This window comes from Anomaloglossus baeobatrachus, chromosome 9, assembly GCF_048569485.1.
Source record: "Anomaloglossus baeobatrachus isolate aAnoBae1 chromosome 9, aAnoBae1.hap1, whole genome shotgun sequence".
NCBI classification, from domain to species: Eukaryota; Metazoa; Chordata; class Amphibia; order Anura; family Aromobatidae; genus Anomaloglossus; species Anomaloglossus baeobatrachus.
Window position 1 is genome coordinate 219,850,701 of NC_134361.1, and position 12,311 is coordinate 219,863,011.

Below are 12,311 nucleotides of genomic sequence, written 5' to 3' on the forward strand. Positions count from 1 at the left end.
CCTTAGAGCCGCTCGTCCGGCCCTGCCACTTTCCTTAGAGCCGCTCGTCTGGCCCCGCCACTTTCCTTAGAGCCGCTCGCCCAGCCCCGCCGCTTTCCTTAGAGCCGCTCGTCCGGCCCCGCAGCTTTCCTTAGAGTCGCTCGTCCGGCCCCGCCGCTTTCCTTAGAGCCGCTCGCCCGGCCCCGCCGCTTTCCTTAGAGCCGCTCGTCCGGCCCTGCCACTTTCCTTAGAGCCGCTCGTCTGGCCCCGCCGCTTTCCTTAGAGCCGCTCGCCCGGCCCCGCCACTATCCTTAGAGCCGCTCGCCCAGCCCCGCTGCTTTCCTTAGAGCCGCTCGTCCGGCCCCGCCACTTTCCTTAGAGCCGCTCGTCCGGCCCCGCCACTTTCCTTAGAGCCGCTCGTCTGGCCCCGCCGCTTTCCTTAGAGCCGCTCGTCCGGCCCCGCAGCTTTCCTTAGAGCCGCTCGTCCGGCCTCGCCACTTTCCTTAGAGCCGCTCGTCCGGCCCCGCCGCTTTCCTTAGAGCCGCTCGTCCGGCTGACCTGATATTCTTCATTTATAGACCCACGTCCTGCATCGATCGTCAGGAGACGACGGCAGGAATCATGAATATTAATGTCCGACCTGGAGGAGGGAAGAGTTAAACGAGTCTGTGTCCTTCCTAATTACGCCAGCAGTAAGCAGTGCTCTAATCCCGCAGGCCTCTCATCAGCTGCCCCCTCCTACCGCGTGACCTAAATTCCTGAGCCCCCCGTCATTATTCTAATTACAGCCCATTAGCCAAGGTGCTGCGGACTCGTCCCTCAGATCCAGCACTTGTGTCCTACACTGGAATGTGGGGGCTCCGCGGCCCCCCGAGCCCCACCAGCCACGCAGACAATAAGTGGATTCACTAATGGGTGACTGCACAATGCACTGCGATCCATGAACGTAACTGGGCAGAAATGCATTATCCTGATGGTAGCAGAGGTCCTGCAGCCCCTCTATTATTAAGGCTTGTATGGCCATCCTAATTATTAAATAACCTTTCATCTCGCATAGATGACGCCATGAGAATCTGGGGTCATATATCTGGGAATTTCCCCATTCTTATGGTCTTTGTCTGTGGGTGAGTTCTCTGGTCTAGCATTCTGCCAGCACTATAAGAGCTGGAGCATCCTTTCACTCACTTCCCAGAATGCATGGCACCTGCTATTGTCAAATGACACCCCTACCCTGAACTGAAAGCCTGTCTCTCTGTTATGCTTGTATACAGTGTAGCATAACCCCTGCCCCGCTTTCTATACATGGACAAACCCCCCCCCAATTACCATACATGGACAACCCCTGCTTACTGTACATATACAAAAACCACACCCCCACTTACCATACATGGTCAAATCCCCACTCCTTACCCCACCCCCATATACTACACAGCTCCACCCCTGCTTACAGTACAGACATCCCTACCACCCAACTTACTGTAAAGAGACAAAGCCCCACCCCCACTTACCATACAGAGAAAGCCCCACCCCCACTTACCATACAGAGAAAGCCCCACCCCCACTTACCATACAGAGAAAGCCCCGCCCTCACCATACAGAGAAAGCCCCACCTCCTTACTGTACAGAGAAATCCCCACCCCCACTTACCAGAGAAAGACGCGCCCTCACCAGAGAAAGCCCCCACTTACCATAGAGCCCCGCCCCCACTTACTATGCAGAGAGCCCCACCCCCACTTACCCTACAGAGAAGCCCCGCCCTCACCGTACAGAGAAAGCCCCACCCCCACCTACCCTACAGAGAAAGACCCACCACCACTTATCAGACAGAGAAAGCCCCCACTTACCAGTGAAAGACTCGCCCCCACTTACTATACAGAGAGAGCCCCACCCTCACTTACCCTACAGAGAAAACCCCCGCTTACCCAAAAGAGAAAGCCCCGCTCCCAGTTACTGCAGAGAAAGCCTCACCTCCTCTTACTGTACAGAGAAAGCCCCACCCCCACTTACCCTACAGAGAAAGCCCCCACTTACCATACAGAGAGCCCCGCCCCACTTACCATACAGAGAAAGCCCCCACTTACCCTACAGAGAAAGCCCCACCCCCACTTACCCTACAGAGAAAGCCCCGCCCCCACTTACCCTACAGAGAAAGCCCCGCCCTCACTTACCCTACAGAGAAAGCCCCCGCTTACCCAAAAGAGAGAGCCCCGCCCCCAGTTACTACAGAGAAAGCCCCACCCCCACTTACCCTACAGAGAAAGCCCCGCCCTCACTTACCCTACAGAGAAAGCCCCCGCTTACCCAAAAGAGAAAGCCCCGCCCCCAATTACTGCAGAGAAAGCCTCACCTCCTCTTACTGTACAGAGAAAGCCCCACCCCCACTTACCCTACAGAGAAAGCCCCCACTTACCATACAGAGAGCCCCACCCCCACTTACCAGAGAAAGACGCACCCCCACTTACCAGAGAGCCCCACCCCCACTTACCAGAGAAAAACCCGCCCCCACTTACCAAACAGAGAGCCGCACTTACCAGAGAAAGACGCACCCCCACTTACCATACAGAGAGACCCGCCCCCACTTACCCTACAGAGAAAGCCCTGCCCCCCAGTTACCCTACAGAGAGCCCCACCCCCACTTACCTTACAGAGAAAGCCCCCGCTTACCCAACAGAGAAAGGCACACCCCACTTACCCTACAGAGAGCCCCGCCCCCACTTACCCTACAGAGAAAGCCCCGCCCCCACATACCGTTTTCCCTCTCCGTCTTTCTGCTGCTATAGATGGATGACACGTGACGACAGGCGGAGGACAGACGGAGACACATTATACTTGCAGTGATTTACACATTGTTTATCACATTTTCGGGTCTGACCGCAGCGGGACCATTTACCAGAAGACACTAAATGACTTTATTTTAGACGTGAATGTTCTTACATTATACAATTAGATATTTCCAGGTACAAAACAGTCCGTCTCCCGGGACCTGAGCGTCTGATGGAGGATGGACACATCTGAGGACAGCATGTGCCTGATGGAGAATAACTAGAGAACAGCTCTCCTGACCTGAACCATCAGAAAGTGACACCACGATGGCGTCGCGTTACACCGCCACCAGGTGACAATCTACTCTATACAGTGTGGGGGCCACCATACAGCCCCCGAGCTCCTCGTGAGAGGTCACCAGTCTGGGCCAAGCTCTTTGTGGGTTAACACATGGCCTTGGCGTCACCCCAGGACGAGGGATTTCTCCACGCCGTCCTCCACCTGCAGATACTCCAGCTGTGACGGGAAATACTGGCTCCGGTAGCGCGGACTGCTCCGTACATACTCCAGATAATCCGGGGCTCCAGGACAAGTGACGTTGTCGGCCAGGAGGACAGAGCCGGCTTTCAACAGTCCGCATTCCTGCAGAAGAGAATGGAGGGTTACGGAGCTGCTGAAGAAGAGACCGTGCCCGGGGCAAGGGGAGAAGACATGCAAAGGACAGCAAGGAGCAGTCAGGCAAAAGGAAGGCTGCAGAGAGCCTCCAAGAATGGAGGACGGACTGAAGGAGCGGTCGAGCGTTTCGTTTCACCGCGATGCCAACCTTTTTTTTACCCGGTGCACGAGGATGCAGAGAAGATGGCTCTCTACGCCCATTTCGATTGCACCAATTTGCAGTTTGTCCATAAAAATGTGCATGTGAGCGCCATCTGCGCCCATCCCCAAGAGCCTCTCCAGGTGGTCCTGTCGTTGAGGTACGTTCACACTGAGGATTTTTGGAAAAATGTGTTGTCATTCGTACCAATTTATACAACCTCTGAGCCCAATATCTATGGGATGGAGCCTCTTTCAGAAGTGTCACGCTGCCTATTCAACCCGTTTTCTATTCCGCAGCATCGAGAGGCTTTTTGTAGGCAAATTTTGTGAAATAAACTCAGTTGGGTGACATGACTGCTAAGGAGCCCAAAGCTGAAGGCCCCAACCCCCGACGAACGTTTCTAATCTCCCAACATCCGCCATATAGGCGGAAATCTGGAGGATTTGTATGGTTTGGGTTATGTCTGGCAGCCTTGTTACGGAGCAGAAAATTGTCAGTAAGGTCTCCTTCACACGTCCGTGCAAAATGCACACATTTTTGTGTAGGTGCGTATGTGTGTTCTACGCGAGCTATCTGTGTAACATCCACATAGCACACAGACATGAACTTCTATACTCACGTGCCACCGGTACTGTTGCTTCCATTTCTGTGATGCAGTGAATATTCATGAGCATAATGGGCAGGACCCGGAAGCAAGTGACAGCAGCTCTGAAGAAAGCAGGACTGGCGACAGGCGAGTATAGAAAATCATCTTATTTCAAAGACGTGTTTTTTAAAGTACATGTTACATGGATCACATCAGTGTGCCGGCCGTGTGACATCAGTGCTGCCGGAGAAAAACGGACATGGTCACGTGACGTCAAAATATGGACGTGTGAGCAAGCCCATTGATTTTAATGGGTCTGTGTGTCTGTCTCTGCTACATGTGAAAATGGATGTCACACGTACCAAAAACATGGACGTGTGAGAGGCCTAACTGATGCGGCTGCGGTTAGCTGTGCCAGTAGCAATATAACCTCTTAGATGCCAAAAGTCATTGTCCACTACAGCATCTAAGGGGTTATATCGAGGTCTCAGGTCTCTTCCCCCATTTATGATGCACTTTCTGGATCCCTATGGATTATTAAGTAGCAGCTGGGACTAAAAGGAGGGAAACCCAAAATCAGACCACCACGATTGGGACCCATAGGAGGAGACCCCAAAATCAGACCACCACGATTGGGACCCATAGGAGGAGAACCCAAAATCAGACCACCACGATTGGGACCCATAGGAGGAGAACCCAAAATCAGACCACCACAATTCGGACCCATCGGAGGAGGACCCAAAATCAGACCACCACGATTGGGACCATTAGGAGAAAAACCCCAAATCAGACCACCACGATTGGGACCCATAGGAGGAGAACCCAAAATCAGACCACCACAATTGAGACCATTAGGAGGAAAACCCAAATTCAGACCATTATGATCAGGACCCCAAATTCTATGGCTGTCCTCTAACAACCTGGACTAGGTCACAATTTCATTGACAGCAAGAAAAGATCTTGAAATATGGAGAAGGAATGTGCACGCAACGGGAAGAGTCAGCAGGCAGATTGTCCCCGGCGTTGTGTGGACGCGGCATACTTCCCGGCAGGGCAGGGGGGGCACAGCCGGGCACCGGCACTCACCTCCAGGAGTTTGGTGTCGGGGAGGTAGCTGACTTTCCAGTGATCTATAAACACAAGGTCAAACTCTTCTATATCCAGCTTCTTCTTCAGTTGCGGGATCAGGACGGTGGTGGATCCGACCAACAGCTCCACCTAGGAGAGAAAAAACGCATCGTAACCACAGTCCTGGGTATATCTGCCCACCGCCGAAAACCGCATCGTAACCCCAGTCCTGGGTATATCTGCCCACCGCCGAAAACCGCATCGTAACTCCAGTCCTGGGTATATCTGCCCACCCGCCGAAAACCGCATCGTAACCCCAGTCCTGGGTATATCTGCCCACCGCCGAAAACCGCATCGTAAACCCAGTCCTGGGTATATCTGCCCATTGCCGAAAACCGCATCGTAACCCTAGTCCTGGGTATATCTACCCACCGCCGAAAACCGCATCGTAACCCCAGTCCGGGGTATATCTGCCCACCGCCAAAAACCGCATCATAACCCCAGTCCTGGGTATATCTGCCCATTGCCGAAAACCGCATCGTAAACCCAGTCCTGGGTATATCTGCCCATTGCCGAAAACCGCATCGTAACCCCAGTCCGGGGTATATCTGCCAACCGCCGAAAACCGCATCGTAAACCCAGTTCTGGGTATATCTGCCCACTGCCGAAAACTGCATCGTAACCCCAGTCCTGGGTATATCTGCCCATTGCCGAAAACCGCATCGTAACACCAGTCCTGGGTATATCTGCCCACCGCCGAAACGTGGCGGTCTGTTCTACTAACTGGTGACTTCTCCTTTAGAGACAGATTAAATTGAACTTTCTGGGACTTGTTGTTCTGTTCTGGATCCTTTCTCCGTCCTCTAATAATGCACCATGGTCTCCGCTGTGCACAGACGAGACACCGCGTCCTTCCGCTGGAGGTCCGCCATGATAAACGCTCATTTACCTGCCATAATATAGTTCGGAGCCCCCATGCGATAAGACTCGGCGGGCCGCCCCGAGAGTAACATTACTCTTCCTACAGAACGCCGGACCCGGTATAATGAAGACGGGCTCCGATAATGGAGGAGGGGGGAGCCGGACCCTCTCATGGGAACCTAGCGCTGACTTGTAAATTGTTATCAGCTGCTCCGCCAGCATTATAGCAGATTACATATGTCCTGTTATCAGGCCCCATAAGGGGGGAGGGGGGGGAGGAGAAGGTGGGGAACATGGGGGGGATTGGTGACGTGTCCTCTTAGGCCTTTACTATCAGTGAACCTAAGCAGTAAAGCAAAAAAAATTGTCATTTCCACGCTCAGGCCGTGTTCACACGTTGCGTTTTTTGCAAACCTCTCTCTTGGCATAAAAAAAGTTGCATGTTTTGCTGCGTTTTTGCTGTTTTATTTGTCTACAGTACATTGTATAAATAAAGTTTCACCAAAAACACGGCTGCGGTTTTACGCTCTCATTGCTGAAAGAATTGACGCTGCTTTTTTTCAAAAACGCAACAGTTTTCCATTTCAGGTCAGGGAAAAAAATCCATTGTGTGCATGAGATTTCTGAAGTCTGTTAGATTTTGCTCGTAGGGTAACAAACAGCTTTTTTTGTATTTATTTGCATAAAACTAATGAAAACAGAAAAGCAGCAAAAAAGGCAACGTGTGAACATCGCACAAGTGCAAAAAATGTAGTTGCATTTTTGTTGCTTTGTGGTGAAAATTTTTTAAACATGTACAGTGGGCAAATGACACCAAAAACGCAGCGAAAAAGCATAAAAAAGCAACAAAGAAAGGAGCAGAGAAGCTGCAAAGAAGCAGCCAAAAAAGCAGAAAAACAGCAACAACGAAGCAGCAAAAAAAAACAAAATAAAAGCAGCAAAAAGGCCACAACGAAGCAGCAAAGAAAAGCAGCAAAGAAAGAGGCAGAGAAGCCGCAAAGAAAGGAGCAAAAAGTTGGAACGAAGCAGCAATAAAAGCAGCAAAAAGGCCACAACGAAGCAGCAAAGAAAAGCAGCAAAGAAAGAGGCAGAGAAGCCGCAAAGAAAGGAGTAAAAAGCCGGAATGAAGCAGCAATAAAAGCACAAAATAAAAACAGCAAAAAGGCCACAACGAAGCAGCAAAAAAAAGCAATAAAGAGAGAAGCAGAGAAGTCGCAAAGAAAGGAGCAAAAAGCCACAAAGAAGCCGCAGCGAAGCAGCAAACAAGCTGCAAAGAAGCCGCAAAGAAAGCAGCAAAAAAAAAAAACAACAACAAAGCAGCAAAAAAGCAGCAACAAAGAAGCAGCAATGAAGCAGCGCAAAGGCAGCAAAGAAAGCAGTAAAAATAGCTGCAACGAAATAGCAAAGAAGCAGGAATGAAAGCAGCAAAAGAAAGCAGCAAAGAAACTGCAAAGAAGCAGCAAAGAAAGCCGCAAAGCAGCAGCACAAAAGCAGCAAAGAAGAAGCAAATAAAGCAGCAAAAAAAAAAAGCAGCGAAGAAAAGAGTGAAAAAAGTAGCAAAAAAAACAGCAAAGAAACATCAAAGAAAGCAGCAACGAAGCACCAAAAAAAGCCGCAAAGAAGCCGCATCGAAGCAGCAAAAACAGAGCCGCAACGAAGCAGCAAAAAAAAAAAAAACAGCAAAGAAGTCGTAATGAAAGAAGCAAAAAAAGCCGCAGCAAAGAAGCAGCAATGAAAGCAACAAAATACTAAAAAAGCAGCAAAGAAAGTAGCAAACAAACAGCAAAGAAAGCCGCAACTAAGCAGCAAAAAAAGCCGCAACAAAGCAGCAAAAAAAAAAAAAAAAACAGCAAAGAAAGGAGTAAAAAAAAGCCGTAATGAAGCAACAAAGAAGCAGCAATGAAAACAACAAAAAAAAGCAACAAAGAAAGGAGTAAAGAAAACAGCAAAGAATCATCAAAGCAGCAGCAGCAAAAGCCGCAAAAAAAGCAGCAAAGAAGCAGCAATGAAAGCAACAAAAAAAAAAGCAACAAAGAAAGGAGTAAAGAAAACAGCAAAGAATCATCAAAGCAGCAGCAGCAAAAGCCGCAAAAAAAGCAGCAAAGAAGCAGCAATGAAAGCAACAAAATAAAAAAAAAGCAGCAAAGAAAGGAGTAAAGAAAGTAGCAAACAAACAGCAAAGAAAGCCGCAACGAAGCAGCAAAAAAAGCCGCAACGAAGCAGCAAAAAAAGCAGCAAAGAAGACGCAAAAAAGCTGGGGTTTTACTGCCAAGAGAGCAGGTTTTGCAGCAGAAAAAAAATGCAGCAAAATCGCAACATGTGAACATAGCCTTGTTGTGTGTTAGTTTCGATTCCCATGGTCCGCACTGGTGGGACTCACGGAGGCATGCATGGCCGCCACATTAATGCGGGCATCTGTACTTTGTCCTGAAATATGAACCAAGAATAAAGGTAGAGAATGTTCTCTCCTAATCCAGACTCCACCTCCGGTAACACCATTAAATAGATCCCAGACTGATCTCATTTTGCTCGGTTTTTCTAGGACTGGTCCTGCGGGGCGGGGGCTCACCTTGCACGTCTGACCCATTGGTGGCTTCTCTGCAGAAAGCGAGGACGGACTCAGTGGGTATCGAGGGGAACGAGAAAACAGCTGGAGTGGCAGCTGCAGACACTGTAGCGTGGTGTAGAGCAGGGCCTCCTGCAGGCGCCACTTACGCTGCCGGCACGTGGACGGTGCCGCGCTCTGCTCTGCCTGACAGCAAGAGGACGGAGGAGCGGGAAGGTAGCGGGAAATCTGACATAGGGGGCAGCTATAGGCGGCAGGGATGATGGAGGGGCAGCGTATGACAGAAAAGAGAAAGATGGATGAGACATGATGGATACGGAAAAGCTGCTGCCCAATGTCCCGGGCACAACAACGCCACATCCCACCTGTGTGTCCAGACCTGCAAACTGAAACAGCTCCATGGCCACCTGCGCATAGTGAGGGTTCATCTCTATCGTAATAAGCCGTGCAACCGGGCGGCAGAAGACGGGCGATCCTCATAGTGGAATATCCACAGTATGTGCCAAGCTCCAACACGTACCGAGGGCGAGTCTCCAACACCACCGCGTCCAGGATCTCACCTGGGAAAGAATATAACTGCTATAATACTGCCTCCTATATACAAAGATATAACTACTATAATACTGCCCCTATGTACAAGATTATAACTACTATAATACTGCCCCTATGTACAAGAATATAACTACTATAATACTGCCCCTATGTACAAGAATATAGCTACTATAATACTGCCCCTATGTACAAGAATATAACTACTATAATACTGCCCCCTATGTACAAGAATATAACTACTATAACACTGCCCCTATATACAAGAATATAACTACTAGAATACTGCCCCCTATGTACAAGAATATAACTACTATAATACTGCCCCTATGTACAAGAATATAACTACTATAACACTGCCCCTATATACAAGAATATAACTACTATAATACTGCTCCTATGTACAAGAATATAACTACTATAATACTGCCCCCTATATACAAGGATATAACTACTATAATACTGCCCCCTATGTACAAGAATATAACTACTATAATACTGCCCCTATATACAAGAATATAACTACTATAATACTGCCCCCCTATATACAAGGATATAACTACTATAATACTGCCCCCTATGTACAAATATATAACTACTATAACACTGCCCCTATATACAAGCATATAACTACTATAACACTGCCCCTATATACAAGAATATAACTACTATAATACTGCCCCCTATATACAAGGATATAACTACTATAATACTGCCCCCTATATACAAGAATATAACTACTATAATACTGCCCCCTATATACAAGAATATAACTACTATAATACTGCCCCCTATATACAAGGATATAACTACTATAATACTGCCCCTATGTACAAGAATATAACTACTATAATACTGCCCCTATGTACAAGAATATAACTACTATAATACTGCCCCCTATGTACAAGAATATAACTACTATAATACTGCCCCCTATGTACAAGAATATAACTACTATAACACTGCCCCCTATATACAAGGATATAACTACTATAATACTGCCCCCTATATACAAGGATATAACTACTATAATACTGCCCCCTATGTACAAATATATAACTACTATAACACTGCCCCTATATACAAGCATATAACTACTATAACACTGCCCCTATATACAAGGATATAACTACTATAATACTGCCCCTATGTACAAGAATATAACTACTATAATACTGCCCCTATGTACAAGAATATACTATAACTATAATACTGCCCCCTATGTACAAGAATATAACTACTATAATACTGCCCCTATGTACAAGAATATAACTACTATAATACTGCCCCCTATATACAAGAATATAACTAGTATAATACTGTCCCCTATATACAAGGATATAACTACTATAATACTGCCCCTATGTACAAGAATATAACTTACTATAATACTGCCCCCTATATACAAGGATATAACTACTATAATACTGCCCCTATATACAAGAATATAACTACTATAATACTGCCTCTATATACAAGAATATAACTACTATAATACTGCCCCCTATATACAAGGATATAACTACTATAATACTGCCCCTATATACAAGAATATAACTACTATAATACTGCCCCTATATACAAGAATATAACTACTATAATACTGCCCCTATATACAAGAATATAACTACTATAATACTGCCCCCTATATACAAGGATATAACTACTATAATACTGCCCCTATGTACAAGAATATAACTACTATAATACTGCGCTCATCATTTAGGACACATAAATGATAAGGTTCGGTTCTTACCTTTCTTATCTCCAACATTCATGGCCCATTCCACCTTGGAGCAGAAGTAGTCTATGGCAGTGATGACGCTGAGGACATCCCCACTCTTTGCGCTGCGCTGCACGTGCTGCAGGATCCGCATCGGCCGAGTGGTTCCAGTAAGAAAGTCTCGTATTCGCTCCAGGTAGTTATCGTGCCACCAGAGCGCCCACTCCCCATTGGTGCGCACGCGCCAGATAATCAGGAGGATGATGCCCACCAGCAGGGCCGCCAGGGTCAGGACCGGAGTCAACATCACGTCACTATCGGGACAGAACCGGCACCTGGATCAGAACCGAGACATCAGGAAATTAATGGCAACAATGTATCCGGTCTGTTATCTAGCGGCACAAATCTCTCTTGTGCTGATATTTTGCTACAATGTATCGGCACAGACCAGATACAAACCGTTCAGGTGTCCTCGCGTTCTGGACGCAGCGTGTTTTCTTTGTCCTGGTGGTGGAGAGCGCAGCGTCTGTGCCCACGATCAGGATTCTCCACGCGAGGGCACGGATCAAAGGCACGGGTTAAAGGCAGAAATCGAGGGCCCGGATCGAGGGCACGGATCCCAAGATGTGAGACCTATTGGCTAAAACAAGCAGAAATTAGGGAGTGGAGCTAGGGCACGGATCGAAGCCACAGGAAATGGGCGCGGATCGAGGGGACGGATCGAGGGGGACAGATCGAGGGCGTGGATCGAGGGGACAGATCGAGGGCGCGGATCAAGGGTGCAGATTGAGAGCGCGGATCGAGGGTTCAGACCGAGGGCTCGGATCGAGGGGACAGATCGAGGGGACATACCGAGGGCGCGGATCGAGGGGACAGACCGAGGGCTCAGATCGAGGGCTCGGATCGAGGGGACAGATCGAGGGCTCGGATCGAGAGGACAGACCGATGGCTCGGATCGAGAAAACAGACAGAGGGCTCGGATCGAGGGGACAGATCGAGGGCTCGGATCGAGAGGACAGACCGATGGCTCGGATCGAGAGGACAGACAGAGGGCTCGGATCGAGGGGACAGTCAGAGGGCTCGGATCGAGGGGACAGACCGAGGGCTCGGATCGAAGGGACAGACCGAGGGCTCGGATCGAGGGGACAGACCGAGGGCTCGGATCGAGGGGACAGACCGAGGGCTCGGATCGAGGGGACAGACCGAGGGCTCGGATCGAGGGGACAGATCGAGGGCTCGGATCGAGGGGACAGATCGAGGCTCGGATCGAGAGGACAGACCGATGGCTCGGATCGAGAAAAACAGACAGAGGGCTCGGATCGAGGGGACAGATCGAGGG

General features: G+C 48.9%; 1 protein-coding gene across 1 annotated transcript; it reads right to left on the bottom strand.

Annotated features, from left to right (window-relative positions):
* Positions 1-2,864: 2,864 nt before the first annotated feature.
* LOC142250756 (catechol O-methyltransferase A-like) lies at positions 2,865-11,608 on the bottom strand. The gene is given in 6 exon segments (XM_075322971.1): positions 2,865-3,384; positions 5,232-5,363; positions 9,066-9,149; positions 9,151-9,260; positions 11,006-11,307; positions 11,432-11,608. Coding segments are annotated over 5 exon segments (780 nt in total). The 5' UTR covers positions 11,280-11,307; positions 11,432-11,608; the 3' UTR covers positions 2,865-3,204.
* Positions 11,609-12,311: the final 703 nt, after the last annotated feature.